Here is a 26519-nt window from a genome sequence, read left to right on the forward strand (position 1 = left end):
CCGCGGCGGGGCGGGGCCTCCGGGCCCTCCAGTCCGCGAGCAGCGCGGGGCCGGGGCGGGGCCGGAGCGCGCGGGAAGCGCAGGCCGGGCTGCGGGGCCGCCTCGGCGCTGCGCAATGGCCGTCCCGCTACCCGGCTACTCGCCCAGCTTCAAGAGGCCGCCCGAGATCGTGCGGCTCCGCCGGAAAAGGTCTCGGAGCCACGGCGCCGCCGCGCCCTCCGCGCTGCCAGAGCCCACGCCCCGCCGCGCCGCGCTGGCGGCCGGGCTGCCCCTGCGCCCCTTCCCGACCGCGGGCGGCAGAGGCGGCGCCGCCGCGGCCGTCCCCCGCAGAAACCCTTTCGCCCGCCTGGACAACCGGCCGCGGGTCGCCGACGAGGCCCGCGAGGAGCCGTCCCGTGGTCCGCAGGGAGCTCCGGACTCGGTGAGTCTCCGCGCGGGGCAGCCGGACTCAGCGGTGGGAATGGGCGCGAACAGCCGCCGCAGCCCGGCGTCCTGGGGTGGGGGCGGGGGCCCTCGAAGCCACCGGGGAAGGTCGCTGGAAAAGTCCTCGGACACCCCTTCTGCAAGGCGGCTGGCGGGGCCGGCTCCAGAATCTGCCTTCTCACCATCCTTCCGTTCAGTCGGGCTCTCGGAATGGCTGGACGCGGAGACTGTTGAGGGTGGAGGGGTCAGAATCGACAAGTGTTGATCCCTTTGGTCTAAGACTCAGGACTTGTCAGTTAGTTAATGTGTTGGTCCAGCACACTGAAGTGAAACAAACGTTGGTGGTCTCTGGATTTAGCCCCCACTCTCCTGAGAGACTGCTCTGCCAGGTGAGGCCTGACATATTTAAAGCAAGTTCCCTCACCGCTTAAGTTTTAAAAGGACAACGTTTTTTTTTAAACCTCAGCTTTTAGATTCTAATGGAGAAAATAATTTGCTGTGGAAGGAAGCGTCTCATGAAAGAACCGTCACCGAACTGTCCCAGGTACTTTTCCCATCTACATTATTGTGTGGACCACAGTTGTGTATGTGGAGGTCAGTCCTTCCACCGTGTGGGTCCAGGGTTGAACTCAGGTAGTCAGTCAGTCGAGCACAGAGGCATGTGCCTCTAACTGCTGAGCCATCTTGATGGCCTAGCCCAGGTCATAGTTCTTAAGTAGGATTATAATGTATTTTCTAAGAAACGCACTTCTCAGTAGCATTTTGCTTGAAAAATTAGTTTCAATAACAAATTGGAAGTCCGGGGCTACCTCGGTTTGTAAAGTGCTTGCCTAGTATGCAGGGACCTCTGGGTTGGATCCCCAGCGTCACATGTAAAAGGGTGAGAAGGAAGCCTTGTCAGAAGTTTGAGATCGTGCTCAGTTCACAGATATTTGAGGTCTGGAACACATGAGACCCTGTCTCCAAAATGAAAGCAGAACCGTGGGGAATCATTTCCGTACAGGTGTTGTGGAATAGGTGTGAGCTGTGGGGCCATAGCCTGCCGATGCCTCCCTCCTGCGTGTGGAGTGCACTGAGGCTCCCCAGCTAGGACAGATACAGGCTGCCCCGGTGGGAACAGGCTACAAGAGGTCACAAGAGCGTTCTAGCTCTCAGACTCTTCCGGAGGCAGTCCCCTGGCAAGATACTGACTGCGATGTTCCTTGAGGGAAGCCTTACGATGTGGAGAATATGGACTTGAACAGCAGCTTGACTGTAGTTTCCCCTTTTTTTTAACTTCAGGAAAACCTACCCAAGGTTGCTTAACCTGAAGGAGGAGCTTGGTGGTGGTCGCAGTGATTCAGGGGCTTACAAGATACTTTTTAAATACTGGGAGCATTTCTCCTTTGTGGTCTGTAGTACTAGATAGAACTGTAAAAACTAGCAAGTGAACTGGGACCCTGCAGCAGCACCTCGCTGAACTCTTCAGTTAGCTAGCTCACTCACTGGGCTCTCTCCTTCCAGGCAGACCCCGAGGCTCAGTGGCCTCAAACCTCTCGTGGTGGCTTGCTTTACCTCCTTCAGGTGGAATATATTTTACCTCCTCAGGTGGAATATATTTTTAGTGTTAGGCCATTTGTGAGTTTTGACATTTAGTGAGTAACTAGGGTCTTTGTAGTAAAAGAATTTTCTGGAAGTTCTAATTTTTGTGTTCTTTGTTTTCTAAAAGAGCCAGCATGTACCATTCTCTGAATCAGATCCGACTTCTTCAGAAGGTACTGAGTTGCCTGCAGACTGGAGCATTAAAACCCGGCTCCTTTTCACCTCCTCTCGACCCTTTTCCTGGGCAGAGCATTTGAAGGCACAGGAAGAAGCCCAAGGCCTTCTCCAGCATTGTAGGGCAGCAGAAGTTACTTTACCCCAGAGTATACAGGTAATGAATGCCCGAAATGAAGTGTGTGTGTGTGTGCACGTGCGTGTGCGCTCATTCAGGCAGGTATATGGACAGAGGCCAAAGGCGATAGTCCTGTCTCCTCTTCTCTCTTTGGAACAGGATCTCTGTGAGCGTGGAGCTCACATTTTTTAGCTAGCCTGCTGGTCAGCAACCCCAGCTCTCCCCCTGTCCCTGCCTCCTCAGCACTAGGGTTACAGGTATTCACAGGAAATCCAAACTTAGGTTCTTTTAACCGCCCCAGCCCATGAGTCTGTTAGTGTTTCAGACTGAGTGTAGAAGGATCTGCCCTTAACATCCACACACTGCTTTCTGTTACGCTGCTCTTCTGACAGGTGTAGACTGCAAAAGCTGTCAGTCATCTCCCCAAAGGGTCACTCGGGGTACAGACAGGCAGTGTTCTCTGCAAACCATCCTCTGTGTAAGGCTTTTGAGAAAACATCAAAAGCTATTGAGTTATAATAGCTGATGACTTTTTTTTTTTAAAGATTTATTTATTTATTATGTATACAGTGTTCTGTCTGCACACACCCCTGCAGGCCAGAAGAGGGCACCAGATCTCACTACAGATGGTTGTGAGCCACCATGTGGTTGCTGGGAATTGAACTCAGGACCTCTGGAAGAGCAAGCAGTGCTCTTAACCTCTGAGCCATCTCTCCAGCCCCTAGCTGATTACTTTGTACTGAGTTTTCTTACCTAGGACATACTCTGGGATTTTTTTTTTGGTGGCAGGGTGTTGTTGATGAAGTTGTTTTTTTTCCTCCAGATAAGGTCTCACTTTGTAGCTCTAGCTTTCTTGGAACTCACTCTGTAGCCCAGGCTGGCCTCAAACTCACAGACATAGCCTGCCTCCGCCTCCCGAGTGCTGGGATTGAAGTGTGTGTTACTACACCCAACCGTACTCTGGATCTTAATACACTGAAGAATTCATGAGTTCTGGGAAGATCTCAGAGTAATTTAATTACCATGAAGCAGCTCATCAACACAAACTAGGTTGTAAAGGTTTACCTGAAATAGAACTTGAGACATATTTCTCAATAAATCAAGATGATTTGTAGTTCATACTTACCCAGGTTTACTACTTTTCAGACTGTTTTCTGAGGGGGAGGATCCTCTTCCCTGGCAGTTAATTTGGTGCTCTCCTATAGGAAGAGCACGAGAACTCCCTACATGCACATCCCTCCTCCCGTCATCTGAATGCCTCAGGAAAGGCAGAGACAGAGTGTCTCATCTCTGTATATGTGCTCTTTCTGATGAATAGTTCAACACACTGTTTGCTGTCCAGAAAGCAAAGGTAGACTGCATTTTAACCTCTGTGACAGTTGCTAATATTTCCTTATAAAAATACTTAAGACTGTGAACTTGAAAGATGGCTCAGTGGTTATGGAAACCTGCTCTTCAGAGAACCTATCTTCAAAATGCAGGCACACATACAATTAAAAATAAAAATCTTTATTGGGCAGTGGTGGCACAGCATTTAATTCCAGCACTCGGGACCCAGGTGGATCTCTGTGAGTTTGAGGCCAGCCTGGTCTACAGAGTGAGATCCAGGACAGCCAGAGCTGTTACACAGAGAAACCCTGTCTAGAAAAACAAAATTTTTTTTTTTTTTTTTTTCGGGGAGGGGGTATTTGAGACAAGGTCTCTCTACATAGCCCTGACTTTCCTGGGGCTCACTATATAGACCAGGCTGGCTTCACAGAGATCTGCCTTCCTCCCAAGCACTGGGATTAAAGGTGTTCTGCCGCTACTCCCAGCTCATCTTCTAAAATACTAGATTATATGATATGTCAGTGATATCAGTGTCTCCTATGAACTTTTATCTTTCTGATGAGTAAAAATACCCACTCTCCCCCCTGGAATTTAGGATCCCAGACTCTGCACTGAGTTGCGTTGTGCCTTCCAGCAGACTCTTGTCTACTGGCTTCACCCTGCCTTTTCATGGCTGCCACTGTTTCCTCGAATTGGAGCTGATAGGAAAATGGCGGGAAAGTCAAGCCCATGGTCACACGATGAGACTCTGCAGCATACGTTAATGAGTGACTGGTAAGATGACTGGAGGTGTGTGTGCATTCCAGAGGATTCTCTAGGATTTGGGTGATATGGAAAGGACTAATGGTAGATGGCTCTGTGTGTTTCTGGACTTTGTCAGACACTGTTATTAATGGATTGAATCCATTCACATTTTTTCCAGCTTCATCACTATCAAATGTCTAGTGCCTGTAAAGGTTAAATAGATAAGCCTGAGTCCTCAGTGTTGCTTCCCATCAGTTGATGGCTTTTCTCACCAGAAGTTACTCAGAGTTTGCAGCTAGTTAGCAGTTTTGCTTGAGAGAGCACGTGGTTCCATCCACACCACGCTAGAGTCAGCTGCAGAAACTGATTCAGTATTCGAAAGGTTAGGTTGGGCTTTTATCTACTTGTCAGGCTAAATTATGCAGAATTAAGTTTAAAGTATTTTAACACCTGACTTCTTCTTCTTCGGGAAAATACCAAATGGCGGGCAACGCCGGTGCAGCAGGAGGGCCCCGGGGGCCCAGGACTAGGAGGCCGCGGCTTCTGCGGAGGATTCAGCAGCGGTCTTAGAGGGGCCGCTGTCGTGGTCGGGGCCGAGGTCCCAGGGCTCGTGGAGGTAAAGCTGAAGACAAGGAGTGGATCCCCATCACCAAGCTGGCCCGCCTGGTTAAGGACATGAAGATCAAGTCCCTGGAGGAGATCTGCCTGTTCTCCCTTCCCACTAAGGAATCCGAGATCATTGACTTTTTCCTGGGCGCATCCCTAAAGGATGAGGTTCTAAAGATCATGCCAGTGCAGAAGCAGACTCAGGTTCAAGGCTTTTGTCACTATTGGGGACTACAATGGTCATGGTGCACTGCCATCCGAGGGGCCATCATCCTGGCCAAGCTGTCCATTGTCCCTGTGCGGAGAGGCTACTGGGGGAACAAGATTGGCAAGCCCCACACTGTCCCGTGCAAAGTGACAGGCCGCTGTAGCTCTGTGTTGGTACGTCTCATCCCTGCCCCCAGGGGCACTGGCATCGTCTCTGCTCCTGTGCCCAAGAAGTTACTGATGATGGCCAGTGTTGATGACTGCTACACGTCAGCCAGGGGCTGCACTGCCACCCAGGGCAACTTTGCCAAGGCCACCTTTGATGCCATCTCCAAGACCTACAGCTACCTGACCCCCGACCTCTGGAAAGAGACTGTGTTCACCAAATCTCCTTATCAGGAATTCACTGACCATCTTGTGAAAACCCACACCAGAGTGTCTGTTCAGAGAACCCAGGCTCCAGCTGTGGCCACCACATAAGGGTTTTTATACAAGAAAAATAAAGTGAATTAAATCTGTTTAAAAAAAAAAAAAAAAGTATTTTAACACCTGAAAATTTTCTTTTGCTTCACAGGTCTGTGAGTTTTACTTCCTTGTATAACCTGTTGAAGACCAAGCTTTGCCCCTTTTTCTACGTTTGTACCTATCAGTTTACCGTCCTGTTCCGGGCAGCAGGATTAGCAGGAAGTGACGTGGTCACAGCGCTCATATCTCCTACAACTAGAGGTTTAAGAGAAGCTATGAAAAATGAAGGTAATGGTTTGGGGTTAAAGAGAATCCTGTAGATGTAACCAACCGTCTTATTAAATAAGAAACACAGAACCAATGTAAAAGAGAAAGCCAAGAGGTCAGAGCTCAGCTAAAATTTCACCCTTCCTCCTGCGGTATCCCAGCTTCCCGAAAGAGAGCTATTTCCCTGTGTGTAAGTCGTTTCATTGGTTGTAAACCCAAACACGTGACTGCCTCATCACTGTCTGTATGTACAGCCCCCCAGGTCTTAAAGGCATATGTCTCCAATGCTGGCTATATCCCTGAACACACAGAGATCTGTGGGATTAAAGGCGTGTGCCACCACCGCCACACTCTGTCTATGGCTCTAATAGCTCTGACCCCGGGCAACTTTATTTATTAACATACAATCAAAATCACATTTCAGTACAATTAGAATACCACCACAGAATCCCTCTTGCCTCAAATGCTGAACTTTTGGGACTGGAGAGATGGCTGCTCTTACAGAATACCTGGGATCAGGGTTGGGGATTTAACTCAGTGTGCAAGGCCCTGGGCTCATCTCTGAGAAAAAAAAAAAAAAGAATACCTGGGATCAATTCCCAGCACCCATATGGTGGCTAAAACCTATCTGTAACTCCAGGTCCAGGGGATCCAGTGCCTATGCTGGCCTCTGAGCACCAGGCACACAGTGGTACGCAGACATAAGCACCTATACACATAAGATAGATATATGTATTTGGTTTTTTCGAGTCAGGGTTTGTTTCTCTGCGTAGTTTTGGTGCCTGTCCTGGATCTCGCTCTATAGACCAGGCTGGCCTGGAACTCACAGAGGTCCACCTGACTCTGCCTCCCGAGTGCTGGGATTAAAGGCTTGCACCACCACTGCCCAGCAAAATAAGGTATTTTAAAAATACTTTGAATTGTCTCTTACTAATTGGTTATCAATATTATTTTAAGAGATGTAGTGCATTTTTTCAGAGTTGTTTTTTTTTTTTCTTCCTGTTGGTCAAAGGGTCTCTCAAATGTAGCTGGAAGTTGATTGTGTTCCTTTTCTTTTCTCTTTTTATTGGTTTTTCGAGACAAGGTTTCTCTGTAGCTTTGAATCCTGTCCTGGACTAGCTTTGTAGACCAGGCTGGACTCAAACTCACAGACCCACCTGCCTCTGCCTCCCAAGTGCTGGGATTACAGGCGTGCGCCACCACCGCCCAGCTGTGTTCCTTTTCTTACCTCTGAAGTAAAATCACTGTCTTATTGAATATATTTTGCTTTTTGAAACATTTTTACATTTATGTCTTATTTTGTGTGCATGTGTGTGTTTCTGTGGGCACACACACACCGTGTCGCACATGTGGAGGTTAGAGTAACAGTCATTTCTGCCACCATGGGAGTTCCAGGACATGAACTTAGGTGTCCTAAGACTTGACAGAGTCCAGCGGCTGAACCATCTCACCAGTTCTGGTTCTCTGAGAGTTCACATTATCTAACCTCCCCCTTTAGTAATTGTGAAGCTGGATTAGCCTGTCAGCTAGTGGGTCAGCAGAGGGAGGGAAGGGTAGAGACAAGTGCCTTGAATAGAAAACCTCATCTGGATACCAGTAGTGGGACACTGGTTAATTGAAGAAAGCCGAGTTGTTTTCTTTTCTGATGCAGGTATTGAATTTTGTCTGCCTTTGCTAGAAGCAAGTGGCTATAAGAAGAAAGTACGAGAAGCAAACCTGGAGTACGATGAGTATGGAATTACATAACCTTTTACATTTTCACTAATTTCTGAGTTCCTAAAAGCACCCACTCTGGGAATGTGTGCCTCTAACCAGCAGTTTCCTAGGGAGCAAGCGGCCAGCGATGAAGATGAAGAGGAGAGCTTGTCTTGGCTGGAAGAGATAGGTGTGCAAGATCAAATTAAAAAGCCAGACACAATATCTATCAAGCTGTATCCTTTCTGTTGTTAAGAACCTCAGTGGAGTTACTGGTTTAACGCTGAAGTAAAGACAGTCCATGTTGGTCATGTACAAAGTTGTTGTTGGTTTCTCTCTGCCACATTCAGATGGCCAGCATTTCATTCAGACTTGTGAAATGGGACAAGGAGCCCCCGGGCATCTGGAATCCAGGCTGCTATCTGCACTGGTGTAGGGTTTTTATTTTTTGATGTTTTTGGTTTTTGGCTCTTTCCTTGATTGTCGTTTTTCAGACTGAGGGAAAAACATGAAGTACAAGTGGATCACAGGCCCGAGTCTGCCGTGCTGGTGAAAGGGCCCAACGCTTTCACTTTGCTCAATTTTTTGATCAACTGCAAGAGCTTAGTTGCCACCTCGGGTGCCCAGGCAGGCCTCCCTCCGACCCTTTTATCCCCGGTAGCCTTTCGAGGTGCCTCAATGCAAATGCTGAAGGTGAGCAAGCACCTCCTTCTCCTGCCGTCCAGTTCTTAGTGTAGAGTTCCAGTCTTTAAAGGGGCATGCTGGACTTCTGTTCTTGGTTTGCGTTTAGAAAGACCAGGCTCTTTGTGTCGTCGCTCTGTCTGTCCTGAAACTGGCTACATAGACCACTCTGGTCTCAAGCCCACGGAGATCCACTTGCCTCTGCCTCCTGAGTGTTGGGAGTAAAGGCATGTGCCACCATGCCTAGCTCAAATTTTCAATTTTTAAAAAATAATTCTAGGTAGGGCCTGGAGAGATGGCTCAGTGTTCAAGAGCACTTGCTGCTCTTGCAGAGGACCCAAGTTCGGTTCCCAGCACCAACATGGTGGCTCTCAGCCATTAGTAAGTCCAGTTCCAAGAGGTCTGATGGCCTTCTTACCCCTACAGGTATCAGGCACAACGTGATGGCTACACCTTTAATCCCAGTACTTGGGAGGCAGAGGCAAGCAGATCTCAATGAGTTTGGAGATAGCCAAGGCTACATAGTGAGACCCTGTCTCAAAAAAAAAAAAATTATACACGTGAATCTTTGAAAATGTCTAATTGTTCTACCATACTATAGACTTTGTTTTTCAGCACTTAGATTGAACCAGGAGTTTGGGGCATATTGGCAAACATTGTATGCTGAGCTACATTCCCAGTAGTTTTATTTTTGCTTTCTCCATTAAAAATAAAAATTACTTAAGAAGTAGTGTGGTGGTAGGATGACCAGGAATTTAAGATCTCCTACGCTACATGAAACCCTGTCTCAGAATATGTATGTATTTTACATATATACATGAAAACACGGGAATTATGTCAGCTTCCTTTTACTTGTTTGCCTCTAAGACAGGGTCCCATAAGCCTCAATCTCACTGGTGGAGGATGACCCTGAATTCTTGGCCCTCCTGGCACCCCCTCCCAAGGGCCAGAATTACAGGCAAGAGCCGCTGTGTTCAGTGACTTTTGTGATTTTTCCCCCCATACTGGATAAATTATAACTGGTAACAAATCACTTGGGTGTTCACATCCTCCCTTGTCATTTAAGAAAAAGTTCTTTAATCCCATCTCATGTATGTGCCAATGCAATCACATACCCAAAAATAGTGACAGATCTCAAAAATGGGGAAATTGAAGCAACCTGTTAAGTATTATGTTGTAGTCTCAGGAAACAAAAGTAGTTCCTGTTTCTTATCAGAAGAAATCCCAAATAAAAATATACTGAACACATCTTCAGCTAAGGGACAAAGTGAGGTATGATCCTAATTGTCTTTTTCTTTAAATTTTCTGAAGGCACGAAGCATTAATGTCAAGACACACGCTCTTTCTGGATACAGAGATCAGTTTAGTTTAGAGATCACGGGTCCCATCATGCCTCATGCTCTGCATTCTGTGACCATGCTACTCCGATCTTCACAGAGAGGGTCATTCTCTGCTGGGATGTATGCACATGAGCCTACTGCTGTATTCAATGTCCGCCTGCCACTGGATGAAGACCTGCATAGAGTAAGTAGACTCAGTTGTAGCTTGTATTCTCTTGCTGCGAAAAAGGTCACTCATGATAGACCAAATTTGTATCAAGTTAGAAAGCAAGTCATGAATTAAGGAATTCAAGCAATAGTAAAAACTTCCAAAACCTAGAAAGTACTAACTGTCCTCACAACTGAGTTTAGTAATACCTGATTCCTCTGTAGTTTATGGAAACACGATTTACTACAGGTTTTTTGTTCTTCTGTGTGCATGCTGTTTGCAGTTTTACATGGGTTCGGGCACCCCAGTGGGGAGTGCTCACACAGCGAAGCCTGGGGTTCACGACTTGTACTGCATCCCTCTTCAAGGCAGGGTCTTTTAATAAGCCAGAGCACACTAACGTGGCAGGTCTTAGCAGCGTCTGCAGAGGCTGGACCTACAGGTGTTCCACGTCTGCCCAGCATTTATGCAGGTTCTAGACACCGCATCTCTGGTCGTCACACATAGCAAGTGCTCAAATACTGAGCTATCTCCCAGGCCTACGTAACTCACTTCCTTGGAAGTCTAGCCATCTTTAGACTTTGTGAAGAAAATTTAAGTTTTTGATGTTTTGTTTTGCTTTAAGATTTATGTATTATGTATACTGTGTTCTGCCTGCATTTGTCCATGTGGGCCAGAAGGCGGCACCAGATCTCACTATAGATGGTTGTGAGCCACCATATGGTTGCTGGGAATTATGGTTGCTGGGAATTGAACTCAGGTCCTCTGGAAGAGTAGCCAGTGCCCTTAACCTCTGAGCCATCTCTCTAGCCCAGTTTAATAGTTCTTAATTGACCTGGTACCTGTCACATTCAATAGACTTGTAAAAAATAAGATTCTATTAGTTTTTTCAAACTATAGAAATTGTTAGGATCAACTTGTAGCCATGATTTTATTAAGTGAATGAGCCATGTATTTGCCCATCTTTTTTTGTTTTGTTTTGTTTTTTGAGACAGGGTTTCTCTGTGGTGTTTTGGAGCCTGTCCTGGATCTCGCTCTGTAGACCAAGCTGGCCTCGAACTCAGAGATCCGCCTGGCTCTGCCTCCCGAGTGCTGGGATTAAAGGCGTGCGCCACCACCGCCCGGCCTGAATTTGCCCGTCCTCGTGGTGATTATTAAAAAGTCAGTGTTCAAGAACTAATGTGTTTATGGATATGGATTTGTATTTCTGCAGAAAGTTGATCATAAGGACCTTGCTAATTGTGGGCTGCACTCCAAAACCCTGGAACAGCTCAGTCAAATACCATTGCTGGGGAAGTCATCCTTACGGAATGTGGAAATGAGTGACTACATCTATAATTGGAGATCCTGAACACCAAAGTAAGCCTAAAGGGAAACTGAGGAACAGCTTCCTAGCAAGGAAGGAAATTGACAATTCTTAGGCCTCTGCCTCTTTTAAAAGTTCATTTTGGAAGAATATATTTTAAAATACTGAAATGTTTCTAAACATGAACTTTTTACATTAACTTTTATTACATGCATTAGCATTAGGTTTAATAATCAACATTTTGCTTTTATTATTTTCATACATTTTTCAGATCTGAAGATGTAAGCTGTGTCCTTAAACCTCAGATAACTTGAATGAGAATTCTATATCCCTTCAACTTAATTGTAACCTGAGTAGAACCCTGAATTAAAAGTGTTTCATTACAAATGAGAAATTGAATTCCCTGTACATAGCATGACTTCATTGAGAGTGATGACAGGAAAGGATCTGGTGTACCTTAGACCAGCAGCAGCAGCAGGTTCTGTGCAGACACTACTGCACAGCTGACTGCTGCTGCCGCCCGCCATGGTCTCCACTTCTAATGCCTCTTCACAGGACACTCACTCGTGTTCTTCTGTCAGACCGTTTGTTGGGTGGTTTGTACCTAAGTGTTGGTCAGTTACTCAGTATGTTTCAGGTAGTCTGTGTGTTTGCATGTGTGTGTAAAATTCAGCATTTTTAAATAAACGTGCATAGAAGTCACAAGTATTGGGTAACAAATAGTAGTACTTAGTTATATGTGTTCCATAAAGCCAGAGAATAAGACACCACATTTATTCCAGAGAAGGTTGTATTTGGGCCTTAAGCTTTTGAAAATAAAGTTTAGAGACATAGCATATGAATACCACTGTAATACACATGAATATTCTATCAGACCCTAAAAAATTAACATAAACTTAAACTTTCTCATAGTCAACAAAATAGTGGCTAGTTGCCAATTTTTATTAGATAAGTTGGTTACAGCATTTTTATTATTTACGTCTATCTAGGTGTAGCTGAAATTCAAAATGCACATCAAAGTAAAACTATATCACAACTCAAGCCATACTAAATATGTACTTGGCCTCTGAAGTAAAATTCTAGTTGGACTTCCATTTTGACTCCCTTCTTATGACCCAAGTGGCTTTAATGGGAATGCAGTATTTAGTGCTGATCATGACACAACATATCACTTTCTTTTCATAACCTCTACAAAAATTTAAGGGGAGATGGTGGCATTAGCCCTGTGGAACAGATCTTGCTTCATTACCTTAATAACACTGGCCCAGTATCTGTCCAGCAGAACCCATTGTGAAATAGTACAAGGTGCACAGCCCTTCACTGATTACAGGCAAGTGTTACAGCAGCCTAGCCATAGGAAGGGGAGTTACATCATAGTACAAAATACAGTATAAAAGCGTTATTTAACATTCCACACTGAATATTACTGATGCCTTCAAACAGTTGTTTTGATGTTAGCCACTTAAACAAATACATCACTAAGGTAAACAATATAAACATACCAAAACCCTGTATGGTTAAATACAATTTCCATGGTACAAAAACCAAAGCCTGGAGATGTTTGTACAGATTGCTTTTTATACACAATGTCTTAAATTGTGAAATATTTACAACATTAAGGAGGAGATACATTGTGATGCAGAGTAAAATTATCTGAAATGATTAATATAAAACCTCAATCTATCTACGTGAGGCACTCCTGAAGCAAGTGGCATTAGCCATGAGGTCCTTTGGTACAAGGCCCATTGCTTGAAGAACCACAGTAGCTGCTGTGGCTTTAGCATGCTTCTTATTAGGGCTGGCAAAGCTGGGCTGGTAAGCGCTTCCATTTATCAATACCTATTCAAGAAAAACATACAATTGGGCTGGTAAGGGCTTCCATTTCTCAATACCTATTCAAGAAAAACATACAATAAGAACAGCATCAAACTTTAATATCTATTAGCTTTGTACTTTTTCACTAAATTCTAAAATTTATAAATTCTAAACCCCAAATTATATAAAAATTAATCTCAGCCCAGAAACAGTAAATGATTTAAAGGAAACTGCAAAGTAAGTGCAGGTCTCCACATTTAAAAATAAAAAGCACTAATAAAAATATTAGTTACCCCCACCTTCCCCTAGAAAATACCAAATGTTAGCCAGAATTTGTCCATGCCCTCCCCTTTAATTTTCTAAAAGATCATTTATTTATACATTAAATTACCCTTCTAAGTTTAAAAACCCATTTTACCCACACATATGCACATCTGTAACCCACCCACAGATACAGCCCACTGTAGTTGTATCACACTTATCCCTTAGCCCTCTAATAAGTATGTAAGTTCATATTTACCCTAAATAGAAAATGTTTGCGATGATCAGGGCCACTATCATGGACCAAGAGAAATTCAGGTGGTTGCCACCTTCTTTTATTACAGATTTCCATCAAGGCAGACACAGGATGTTTGCCTGTAGAGAGAAAAACAACTAGTTATAAGATTTCCACCAACTTTGCAACAACTTAGGGCTTCAAGATGTGGGTGAGGCAAGAAGAATTCAACAGGCTTTGTTCTCACCTGACAAGTCTTTCATTGCAGCAGAGAAGTTCCCGGACCTCTTTTGTGCTCTTTCTCCTACTGCAACAAGACCTTTAAAGAGAAAGCCAAATTTATAAGATTATTTTTTTTTTATTGTAATAGATGGGAAAAACACCTCCCACTGCTGAAACCTTCATGCCTTCAAATAAAATACTCAGTAGATTTATATCAAAAGGGACTTTCTGTTTTCCCACTTCAGTTTGTGAAAACATACTTAAGGGGCTAGGGAAACAGCTCAGTCACAAAGCACTGCCATAATAAGCATCTGAGCCCCACTTTTGAAAGCCACCTGTGTTGGCACACTCTTGTACCTCCAGCACTGGGGCTTACTGGCCCCCCAGCATATCATTTGGTGGGCTCCAGGCCAGTGAGACCCTGTTTCAAAAATCAAGGTGGATGGTGCCTAAGGAATACCACAGGCTATTGGAATTTAACCTCCATATAAGTACACACAAATACAATGTGTGAGACTCAAAAGAAGTGTCATGTAACTGTCAGCATCTCAGTCTTTTTTTTTTCCTACAAGCTTAAAAAAGGTTGGCTACTAACTACAAGTAACTTTACAAATTCATCTTTTAAATTAGGTTATGAAGTTAAGGGTATGATCCCCACAAACCAAAGGCATAGACAGTAAAAAAGGAAGTGCCCCAATGATGAGATCATTTATCATAGGAAATACTTGATTTCTTAACATAAGTTACATAGAAATTAGTAATTTCATTCATATTACATAGAAATTAGTAATGCTGTAAACCCCCAAACAGTGCTTTTCCCACTTTCCATGTGTCGTTAAACAACAAACTTTTCAGCCACTCCATTGTTAGTATATAAATCTCCCTCAAACCTCTTCTAGGAAACAACCACTATCTGAAAATCCACACATTATGTTGAGTAATTTCAATGTGGAGGCTCCCTAGAATTATACAATATTAATTGGATTCACAGATAAGCCTATTTTCCATACCCATTGAAATTGAACTCTAACTTATTGTTGAACTTCAAAATAAATCCAGTTTCTAAAAATCAGGCCTGGTAGCACATGACTGAAATCCAAGAATGTGAGAAGTCTTTGTTTTGTTTTTTCTAAGGTAGGATTTCTCTGTGTGGCTTTGGCTGTCCTGGGGCTCACTATATAGACGAGGCTGGTCACAGAAATCTGCCTGCCTCTCCCTCCAGAGTGCTTGAATAAAGTCTGTTTTTGTTGTTGTTGACAGAGTTTCTTTGCAAAGCCATGGCCGTCCTAGACCTTGGTCTGTAAACCAGGCTGGCCTCAAACTTTTGAGATCTACCCACTTAAACAAGTAATATGAGCTACCAGCCTGTTGTGATTCTACTTTGAATGTTACTAGCTAGCTGTTAACTTTAGTTACTATGGGCATATTTCTAAAAGAGCTACCAGCAATAACAATTCTGAGGAGCCCAAACAGGAGGTAATGAAGAACTAATATTGCTGACCACAGATGATCTATGCTTTAACCTACAACACAAATACTAAACTTTAAAAAGATAAGCAAAAATGGTTTATGGAGTAGAAACTAATAGGAAATTAAGAAACTATGTGAAGTGTCTAAGAAGGATGTGAGAGGAAAAAAAGAAAATCACACCTTAGAAATAGAGGCAAACAAATGAGCCAAGGACAGTGATGATACAGGCCTGTAATTCAAGCTCTCATGAGACAAGGCAAGATCACTGGAAGTTCAAGGCCAGACAAGACCCAGCAAGATCTTGTCTCAAAAGACAACCAAACAAGCCTGACAGATGGCTCGGGTAGGGACACCAGTCCTCTTTTGAGAGGACCCTGATTCCATGCATCCCTGCAGCTCACAATCATCTGTCACTTTAGTCCCTCTGCTGGGCTTTATGGGTACTGGACATATACAAGCTGCAACAACAAACATGCAGACCAAATCTCCACATACATAAATCATTTTAAAAATAAAACAGACAACCAAACGATGGACCGGGATGGTGCTTCCACAGGTAAGGGTGCCTGCCAGCACCCACAAACCATGAATAAATGTAGCGAGAAAAAAAGAAAAGGGCAAGCATGTGGTGGTCTCCATTAAGAACAAAAGACATTTTTTTCTTAAACTTATTCAAAACTCACAGGTTTGCATAATAACTAACACAATGCAAGTTGTCATTTCAAAGTTCAAACTAGTATCTTCATCAATAGAAATCAGCTGCTATGTGTGAAAAATGTGTTAAAGGTTTCTCTAGCCAAGAGCTGTTCAATTGTCTCTAGTTCATGGTCACTAGGACCAAAATAAGGTCAACAATAAGTTAACACAACTCAACCTATTTGACCAGGTCTAAATTTCAGAAAGAACTTACCTTTCCGGTCTGTCTTAAAGTCCACGAGAATGGGCTCCTTGTTCCCTTCTTTGTTCTTGCCTAGTCCTTCTCCTTCTCTCCAGCCCATTTTTCTCATCAAGACAGCACCCATTCCTCCAGTTACTGGGGCTGCTCTTAAGAACTGATCCTACCAAAGAAAAAAGGGAAGAGGCCCCCATTTTACAGTTAGAACCGAACTACAAAGTGAATGGTAACTTAAGAAAAAGAAATCTTACTTTACTTCTAGATCTGAAGTAGCATTATATTTAAATTCTTCTTCTATGCTCAATACACTCTGCAGCATATGTTCTAATGATAATTACCAACACTTTGAAAGTCAAATGGCAATTTTAACACTCGCCCCTCGGTGCCCCCCTCCAAAAAAAAAAAAAACAATAACAACAACAAAAGAGCCACTCCTGTTTCCGTCCACTATTTAGGTTCACTGGTATCTCTTCTTAGCTTGCAAAATAAAAAGAAGGCAATGTTAAAACAGTCAATATTAAGATCTCAGGTATACCTCGTTTATGAATAAAGCCTAGAAATTATTTTAAAATAGTTTGCACACTGAAGCATACAGTTGTCATCCAGTTTTCTTCCCCATTCTAATATAAAGTATCAAATTTTTACTTAGAAAAAATCCCTATGAAAGAGTACATTTACATGTAGTAAGTTGAAAATCAGTACATAAAATACCCTGAGTACACCAAATTTGAACTCTTCTACAACCTGGCTTGATGTTAAAAGACTTAAAAACTCCTTAAATGTTTACATACCTAGGCCTCGGCAGCAGCAGTGTTGTGAATAGTACGGCTGGCACTGACCGGGGCAAGAAGACAGCTACAAGGATTTGGCCCTGAAACAAGTTTCCATACAGAGGGGTGAAAGTTCACAGGTTATTCTGTGAACAATCATCTCTCTTGTATCCAACCCACTGAACCATAATTTCCATCAAAGCAGCCAACCACTTAATGTCCTAAGCTGCACAACTGTGTGCATTAGCATGGTCAGCAGTCGAGAAATGTCCAGTGCCGCTTTAAAAAGGTATCAATGCACTATGAATTCTGCTGTTGATCTTTGTGGTTTTTTTTTTTTTCCTTTTTAATTGAAGCATCTCTAAACCATGTTTTATTTCCAATTATTACAACATTTTAGGCTAATGTTCTCTGCCAAATATATACCATGTCATTACAGAAAGTCAAATGTTTGGTAGTTCAGCAAGCAAGTATGCATTACTTTTCCTTCTATCAGTAAGTTAATACTTAGAAGTGATGTTTTGACACTGCAGTAAAATATATATATATATAAGCTCTGTTTCTCAGCTTTATAATTAAATGTCGGGGAGAAAACAACCCAGTGACATGTGACTAGACATTAAGTTCAACAAGGTGCTCTGATGGAAGGAGGCAGCTGTGGAGGTAAAAACATACCCCTGGTTCAGTTCCTTATTTGGTGCAGGCCATGCATTGTGGATGTATAAAGAGAAAAGTTAGCTGATGCTCGGGTATCAACTGCCTTGATGCTACACACCTAGAATGACTTTACTTACTTCCAGGTTCATCTCCCCCTCTTTTCCAGGAAACACTCCTAAAAAAAAGGGCAACTGTACAGACAGAGTACAATATAAATCCCCAAGTAGCCCAGTTTTCCAATCCTGTTTGCTATTATATTAGCATCTACCTCTTTATCCAGTGTAAAAATCTGTCTTAATCTAGTGAGACCACAATAACCAACATTTTTATAAAATCAAATCCCAAATCAATTGAGAAAATAAAGGCCCTTTAAAATCAATTAACTTTTAAATGTTTTACTGATAAATGAGTGTATCAATGAAATATTCCTCTTAATCTAAAAGTATTCTAAAACAAACTAAAGAACAGAGAAGGTATTGGTTGGTGTTTCCCTATGGTTTTTAATACAGGACAGTGCTGGGCCAAAAAAAGCCAAATGGCCATTTCCATATTTCCCAAACAATTAATGGGTATAGGTAGTACTTATGATAAATACCAATGACATTTTCAGTTGGCAAATGACTTCTAAATGTACCAACCTATCTACTTTAATAAAATAATGCTCCTCTGGTTTTCATTAAGCAGATATTCTCCAGCAATTCGTTACATAAGATCATTTTCCTATGAGTGTTGATTTCTTCTATAAAGTAAAGCTTAGTCTGATGAACACATAACTTATCAAAATAATTTGCTTCTCAGATTATATTCTATAAAAAAAATGTACAGCAAAATCCTTTTAAAGGTTCTAGTAAACATTAAGTACTTAAGTACATAGGGAGCCACTTGACTAAGTGAAGACTCACCTTGGAAATTCACTTATGTTTATCTGCTCTTTATACATAAACACAGAGCAGCACATTTCACAGTGGAAAACCTTCCAGAAGCTTCTACCTGGCTGGCAATGCACATGAACTATTACAAGCATAAACATTCAAAAACACTTCATGTCTAACTTCCTGCAATCCCAAGCACTCAGCTTCAAGACAGATGAGTGAAGCAGGACTGAATGTGTGGCTCTGGACAACTTGCTTAATGTCCAATGTCCCAAAAAAGTAAACACATAATCCTTCCTACTAAGATGACAGCTATTTTTTTAACTATTTTATAATTTATACAAAGTATTACTATATAAAATGAGTGCAATCATTAAAAATACTGCTAGCTTATCCCTTTTTTCCAAAACCAATGCCTAGGTACATACTCATTCAACTATGAAGATGTGTGATACCTTATATTAATTTGTTAATAAGAGAATCACAGGTAATGCTTGCTATACAACTGTTCAAAGCACCCAAAATTTTATTTTTTGAAAAACCCACCTCACCCATGACTAGCACTCATTCCAATTCTACAGGTAATAGGTACCCATCACAGCACTGATTACCACTGTCTGAGGCTTTGATATGAACCTGTCTCCCACACCACGTGACACTTGGGAGACAGAAATTCCAAGGAATTACTTGCCCACGATCACACAAGGAGTCAGGAGTACAGCAGGACAAAGAAACCTTCCCCATCCAAGAGACCACGCAGCCTCCCAGTTCAGCACTGCTGTTGCCAGTACTCCTGAAACAAATTTCTCATCACCCATCCAACCAAACCACAGCCCTTCACCAGATGTCATGTCTTCAGAAAGCCCCCTTTTAACCACCTAAGACTCCCCCAACAATGAGGTAGCCGTAGGTAGAGTTGACAAATCTCATTTCAGGAATCTGAGATCCGGTGCACCTACATCTTCGTAGCATGAGATGTCCGTCCTCTCCCTTCATTTTAGGTCTTATATATCCTGTTTTTTCATGAAGTCAGTGGTTCTCAAATTGAGCCTGTGGATCACCAGAGGCCACCAGAACCTAAATGGTGGTCCACAGATAGTTATCTCCAGCCCATCCCACCCACCTACCCCCCTTCACAACTGCCCACCCCACATTCCAGCCACCCTCCCACCCCCTTCCACTCCCATGGCAAGTTTACCACATGCAGTATTAACTAGGGCCTCCCAACCGCTTAATTGCATCTAACAGCTGACCACCATATAGGGACCTGGGGCTAGAAGTCACAAAGGAAGGGAGGAGCAAAGGTATTCATAAGCGGGTGCAGGCAGTAATGAGAGGACAAGGATAGAGGAATGGAATATCAGGGTGGCAAAGGGCTCTTAGGGGCAGTGATCCACCAAAACTAAACCTGCAATAAAGTATCCCGTGATGAAAATGTTTGAGAACCACTGCTCTGAAATGATTAGGTTAGTAGTCCAACAGGAACTGCGGAATATTCTGAACAGCACCTGGTACAGTTAGCATTCAAAACAGTTAAGCAAAACCACCCCCACTAAAACCAACAGCAAAAAATATGAAAAACAACCACCTCCAGATATAAAGTGAGTGGCTACTGAGCCGAATGTATGCATTTGGTATCGTGTCAGGATTTCAGCCCATCTTCAGTGTCCATCCTGGAGCATATACACATAGTAAACTTACTCAGGAACTTAGGTTAGTCACTTGCCTCTGCATTTTTAATGTATGATTATCAAAAAAAAAAATTGAGCTTTGTATTTTTTGATAGTCTGTGTACCTTTTTAATCCAGGCTTGGGCACCAGTATTAGCCAGCTGTTCCTGTGTCAGGACTTGCACTCCCGTACTTCCTGTGAACTGCCCAGGGATAGAGTTCAACTGAGCCCAGGCATCAATCTGAAGAAAAAGAAGCCATCTTCATTAAGTAAAATTACTGATCTGATGAAAGTGCCACACTGGTAGTTTAATTCACTGAGGAAAAACGGTTTGGTTCCTAAAATAGCCAAATAATGATATATTTAAAGTTCAATGTTTTCCCAAGTCTTCCAGTTTTACAGCATTCAATGAAATCTACTAATGCAAAAGAAGGTATGAAGTTCATATTTATGTCTAAAATTATCACTGTAATAATACTCATTCTTTAAAATATCAGATATATGAAAAATGTATGGTCAAAGATCTCTGCCTTTGACATTTGACCTCTCATTTAAATACCTTTAAAAATGTCATGCCAGTTAGATCTTTGATTCCTGTGAAATAATAATCTATATCTATCCAAGGTATAATGTAGAAAATGGTTAAAACCAGAAAAAGTAGACCATATCGCTCATCAACACCTACTGTGCTATAGACAGAATCAGGTGTCTTTCATATTGCATGTAATGCATATTTCATGTTGCATTTAATGCAATGTTACTTCTAACATAAACTGTTCCTACATAGATTTAGCATAAAATGAAAAGCTGTTTCCTTCCTGTTCAAAGCAGACTCTGGATTCATTATTATTGGGGTATGAACCCCAATTCTACTTACTAGTTGTGGGTGCCAGCTGACTACTGTTGTAGCTCAGTTTGCTTAGCTGAAACATGGAGAATAATAGTAGTACTACATGGAGTTGTTCTAGGCACTTAAGTGCACATCAGACTATAAACTCTGAGAGCAGGATGTATTTTCTGTTTTGTTCTCAAGAAATAGTTCTTGCCGTAGTATACAATAAACATTTTCTTAGTTATTAGGTTTAAGTCATTTTTATTTAAAGTCAGTTACTAAGAAAGAACAAAGTATAACAAGTATCGAGTGTGAAACAGCATGTATAGACTTTGAGTCCAGTCCCAACTAACACAACCGAAAATAATGGTAATGGTTCCTCACACAGTGTTGTAATGACTCAGCCATTTAGATAGTGAAATTCTCATTTAAAATTAAAAAAGCCACATACCCGTTCTTGAGCTCGATTTAACATACTCATGGCTTCAAGGTCAAATGCATTCTCACTGAGTCTCTTCTGAGCAAGTGCCCGTTCGCTCATTGCTGTTGAGATGTCCACAGGCTAAGAAAGAAAACATAGATAATTATCCCAAATTACCAGAGTCCCCTAATTCTCTCGGGTGCTTCTATATCTGTAGATGCTACATGTAAAAAAATAAACCACAGTCTATGTATTAAGATTCTTGGAAAATGAGAAGATTCGAAAGGCAAAGAGGGCACTCCTGGAAAATAGAAGACAATTAAGGTAAGTTAGTTACCACGTATTCAGAGGCAGAACTCAGTCCAAATTCTGATTTCATCAGTGTATTTTCTACAGTATCAACCTAAAACCATTGAGTTTCATTATGAACTCATTATCGGTAACCTTTAGATAAACTGTAGATTTGAATGGCTATAAATATTGTATTATGCTATACTCTTTTATCAGTTCACCTTACTCTACTTGATTATTAGCGTAACTTCCAGGAGTAGTAAGCGAAGTCTGTAGATAAGCAAGCAGAACACCACTAGAGTCAACATGGCTTTTTACTCATCAGCAGGTTTCACAAGAGCACAGTTGGGCATGGATATGCTTTATTCCTACAAACCCAGAATCTTAAAAATTATATTTAGTATATAGCTATTTTGAATGTACATACATTTATTACCATAATCTAGAAATAACACTGATTTTTAAAAGTGTTTAAGTCCTCCCCCAAAAATCCTATCGTCTACCTTTGACATCTTAGGCTAAGGTCTCATGAGGCACTCATAGTTGAGTGGTCAGAACGTGAGGTAAGTCACCAGCATCCCAGATCTCTTAGACAGTGAAAGCATAGCTTCTTGTGCTAAGCAGAGGACGAAAACTAATATCATTGAACATACTAGTGTTTTCCAGCTCTTCTGCACAACAATTGTTTATAAAATGTTTATCTCATAGAAAGACTTACTGTTTTCACATACATGGGTTCTGCTTGGATATTGCAAACATATCAGTAAAACAGCTTTTTTTTTTTAAATAAATAGAAGCTAGCAATAATTTCGCTGTGTACTGTGTATAATTCTTACAAAAATAAATCTATATACCAAAGGAAGCTTCAGGAGTAAGAATAATGTATAAGGAAGTGTCCTTTTCCCAACTTCAAATTCACTTATATATTATTCTAAGTTATCTTGATTAAAATTGTCCAAGACTCCTTTAACTAAATCATTTTTTTAAAAAAGTATACTTTTCTGGCTTATAATGCAAAAAAAAAAAAAAAATGTAAACATAGTTTGTGCCTATTAGACTACTTAATGTCAATGAAAGCTCTCACTTGCTTAGTTAACAGTATTATCCATGCTCTATTTATTCTTAAGGCCTACAAAAGTTAAGACAGCCTATGTAAAGTCACACCAGAATACTAGAGTCACCTTTTGCTTTTACTGTTGACTTCTGGGACTCAAATCTGCTCCACGTGATTCCTGGGTCTTTCAATGTGAATATAGTTGTTTCAGACCAAAATTTCTATTTCCTAGGCCTACCTTGGATTTTACCTCAACTGTCAAGTGTAGATATTTTTGTTAGTGTAGACCCACCAAACAACCAAATGAGACACATAGTCATATTAGCCTTCTTAGACTTTGGTTTCAGAGCAATTTGCAAACCTATGGGTGCTGAGTCCTAGTACGTTTTTATTCTTAAAAGACTAAATGCTGAAAGACACTGGGGAAAACTTATTCCAATCAGAACCTTCCAATTTCCAACATATGGTTCCAACTTTATAGCCATAAAAATACACTTAGCTCCAAAAACTAAATCTTTCTAAGTAAAACAAAAAAATATAAATTATCCTTTACAGGCCTATTTACCTACCACATTTTTCTTGTAAACTTTATCAAGAAATAACCTAAATACTCTTTCTATTCCCCAAATGAAACTCCCTTGAGTCTCAGTACTATTTCATATTAAATTTACACTACTTCTTATTAAATCTATGTCTCACGATTAATATAATAATCTTGATGTTTAAATAAATTACAACTATTTCCTAATACTTTTACTTTTCAACATTTGCATTTACTTTTCAACAGGCTCAGCAAATAAAGCAGGAAGTTTATACCAAAAATTTACTTAGGCTATTTTTAATGTGAAAATATACTCAAAATTGAGATAATCTAGATTATCTTAGGTTAGGAGGAATATAGCTCAGCTGGTTAATTCATATTATATGCTAAAACATAAAGGGTTAAGTAACTATAGTTCCCAAAGCATTAATATTCAAGGATCAGATCAAATGTTACATAGCCTAATTAAAACACATAAAATACAACAGGTAGCTGGGCATAGTGGCACACAGCTTTAATCCCAGCATTTAGGAGGCAGAGGCACGTGGATATGGGTTCAAGGCCAGCCTGAGCTATATAGAGAGACCCTGTCTTGAGAAAACACACACACAGTTAATACTTGGCATTTGAGAACTTTAGTGGCTGATGACTGCTTCATTGAAAAAAAAATTTTTTTAAATCTTAACCAGCCTTTCAAAAGTAAGAAATATGAGAAAGGTTCAAGGTCTCCCTCTATAAACTAAGAGATTTTTTTTTTAAAATCTGTAACACTATTGTCAATATCAACATGCTTTATTTCTTTTCCACTGACACAAGAACAGGTCAGTTTGCTTCCCAGTATATAAAATACACATCTGCAAAGTGACTGAGGGTGGCACTACTCTAGGTACTAGAGCAGAAATGCTGAATTCCCCTCGCCTAAAAGGAAAAAAAATGTACACATGGTGTCCTCAATTACAATTCTCACATTAATTTAAAAAAAAAAAGCAATCCCGGGAATTCCTTTCATCCTTATGTCAAGGGGATTACGGCTCCTCTACAGATGCAGACATCAGGTCAGCACATTCATGTCCCACAATCACACGGACACTTTGAGTCCTTCTACATGCTTTGTACTTCACCTCCAGTCACTCTACTCTCCCCCTGTGTGAAGCCCAGTGATTTCTACAACAAAAAATGTATTGTAAGAATTTTACAGAATGTCAGTGATTGATAGAAAAGAGCTAAAGGTAAGTGTGAAGGGCTAAATTGAATTCTTTTCCACACAGGTGACTGCAGGTTATCTCAAAAGGCATGAAAGAAACGCTAATAAAACAGCTAAAGAAAAAATATCCAGCCTATAAAGCATTAATAATACTCAAACAAAAATTATTAAAATGCACTAGTTCATATGAAAAAGTGTCAACTTCAAAAAGCAAAGGCACATTAACTTAGAACATCCCTAAGTCACTTTTTCAAATGAAATATGAATATTTTTATCATACAAAATTCTATACCATAATTGAGTTACTATAAAGAGATTTTCTCCTTGTATGTAAGTATTTCAGAGAAATTCAGGTTATCAGCCTATAAAGATCTAGGGAAAAGGAGAGTAAGTAACAAGCCTTGTACAATCTAGGAGTATTGTAACTGTAATTCAAGAACCTCTACTTTCACCCCGGTTACAATTTCCATCCTTTTCCAAGAAGTTAGCTTTGATAAACTTCATAAACAAAGAATTTCCAATTTCAAGAGAATTTTAGCTATTAGAATGTAGACAGGAGCCAATCAACAAACCTAACACACTGCTTGAGGCAGAAGTGAATTAGTAATGACTATAGTTATTACACCACCATTTGTGCATGTATACTCCCGCTAACCTATCCAGGAGCCTTTGCTAACCTTAGGAAAGAACTGTCCTTGGCGACTGGTTTTGTAACATTAATTCTCCAACTTTCTTTGTTTATAAATCAGATTCACACAAGTATCGTGAAAGTTCTGTAGTCACTCCTTACTGAGGATGCTGCTGGCTGGTTTCTGGGAAGGAAGACGATGCTATGGCAGAGGGGACACCATCTGATGAGTTGTTTTCCATAACATGGATTGACGCAGTTTTGTCCGTGTCATGTCAGCACACTCACGTGCAAGACAGTTGTGGCATCAGGGGTGACAACAAGGATATTTAGCCCTTGTGAAGATAAATTCTGTCATCTTTGCTAAAATGTTTTATGGTCAAGACTGAAGATCCCTAAACTTCAGTTATATTTATTAAAATTAAAACAAAAAAGGAGGATTTTAAAAATACTACCTCACCGTTTACAAAAAAAAAAAAAAAAAAATTTGCATTACTCTTAATAAAAAAAATCTCATTTGAAGCCTCACTGAAACCAGAAGGGTCAGTGCTCCTCTGATAGAACATCAACTCTACAAATATAGTACACTTAGATGGTAGTAAGTAACAAGCTGAGTAGTGTTATCAATTGTCAGCTTTCCTTAGGCGTCTTTAACACTGCTTCAGAAATGCATATATGACAGCAAAACCATCATGTCTTTTCCTAGTTTGGAATTCTTTTCATCAGTCTACACTCTGCATCTATCTCCCCAGGAAACATTACGCTTTATTCATCTGACCCACTGGTCGGGCGTTTCTTTTGGTCCAGTGTTTCCGTCTTCTCTCAACACTGCCCCCTTAATTAGAATCTAACCTCTGGCAGGAGAAGAGGCTACAGCATCACTTCCAATGTTGAGACTGAAAATGGCAGTCATAAATTTTAAATAATAAACTTTCTTGTTCAAAAAATATAATCAACATGCACTAAGCATTTTCCCCATGATTCAGCAGAAGCTAAAAATTATAATCCTTTTCTCAAGAAAATGTCAGAATTCTACAATATTTCTAAGTCTTTGCTACATAGGAGATTCTCTCTGGCTATAGTCTTCCCAGCTGTTTAAATGATAATCTGTAATAAACTACTGAAAACATATATATTGGGACATCTAATTCTGTACAGCCCTCACCTGGTTTATATCCGACTACTACAAGAAGATTAAGTTAGCTACAAATGTCCGTTAGCTCTCACTCCTGAGATGTGGAAGTAGCCTGATTTGGGGATTAGTAGAGGAGCACTAAACTTGTTCCAAACTAGATACCCTTTTCCTCTCTGGTGATGGTTTGATTTGCTTCAGTTGTTGAACTCCATGTGAATACAGACCATCACCTTTAACTGTAAATAGGTTAGCTGCACTGGCCAGTTACGTTCATCAGCATTACTATATAGAACTGTTCCCATTCAAAATGCCGCAGGTCAAAAAAACACAGTGAAAATGTCGCCTGTGAATATCTCTGGGGAAAAGTACTGCATGAAAAAGTTCTGATTTGAGTTGTTTACTTTGACTATAAACAAGATTTATTTGTAGAATTGGAAGTGTCTACTGGAAAATGTTTATGG

General features: G+C 41.2%; 2 protein-coding genes and 1 pseudogene across 12 annotated transcripts in view; 2 read left to right on the forward strand and 1 right to left on the reverse strand.

Moving 5' to 3' along the window:
* Positions 1-63: 63 nt before the first annotated feature.
* Positions 64-26375, forward strand: Donson (DNA replication fork stabilization factor DONSON). 5 transcript variants are annotated; one of them, XM_037209642.1, is made up of 12 exons: positions 67-421; positions 741-812; positions 890-967; positions 2132-2335; positions 4221-4399; positions 5757-5935; positions 7566-7644; positions 7741-7845; positions 8104-8302; positions 9602-9814; positions 10992-11137; positions 25045-26375. In XM_037209642.1, exons 1-11 carry the CDS (start codon positions 116-118, stop codon positions 11127-11129), a joined length of 1752 nt encoding a protein of 583 aa, XP_037065537.1. In that variant the 5' UTR covers positions 67-115; the 3' UTR covers positions 11130-11137; positions 25045-26375. The 5 variants fall into 5 exon arrangements, with proteins under 5 accessions (XP_037065538.1, XP_037065537.1, XP_037065536.1 ...); XM_037209641.1 differs by lacking the exon at positions 25045-26375 and adding an exon at positions 11356-11483; XM_037209643.1 differs by lacking the exon at positions 25045-26375 and having other exon boundaries at positions 64-421; positions 7566-7635; positions 10992-11483.
* On the forward strand, positions 4406-5690 carry LOC114698429 (annotated as a pseudogene). The gene has a single exon (XR_005092506.1). The product of XR_005092506.1 is annotated as a 40S ribosomal protein S2-like (transcript).
* The window catches only part of Son (SON DNA and RNA binding protein), a 34189-nt gene continuing 19526 nt past the window's right edge, over positions 11857-26519 (reverse strand). For 2 of the 6 annotated variants that reach the window (XM_028877083.2, XM_028877091.2), the window contains 6 exons: positions 21236-21346; positions 20077-20193; positions 15998-16145; positions 13643-13714; positions 13420-13535; positions 11857-12923 (listed from right to left, as the gene is read on the reverse strand). In XM_028877083.2, coding sequence (XP_028732916.1) covers positions 12765-12923; positions 13420-13535; positions 13643-13714; positions 15998-16145; positions 20077-20193; positions 21236-21346 — 723 coding nt within the window. In that variant the 3' untranslated portion in view covers positions 11857-12764. Of the gene's footprint in view, positions 12977-13419; positions 13536-13642; positions 13715-15997; positions 16146-16773; positions 16854-17073; positions 19955-20076; positions 20194-21235; positions 21347-26519 lie in introns of those variants that run through there. The other 4 variants (XM_028877085.2, XM_028877087.2, XR_005092505.1 and 1 more) reach the window with 4 other exon arrangements.

This window comes from Peromyscus leucopus, chromosome 12 (genome assembly GCF_004664715.2).
Source record: "Peromyscus leucopus breed LL Stock chromosome 12, UCI_PerLeu_2.1, whole genome shotgun sequence".
Classification (NCBI taxonomy): Eukaryota; Metazoa; Chordata; class Mammalia; order Rodentia; family Cricetidae; genus Peromyscus; species Peromyscus leucopus.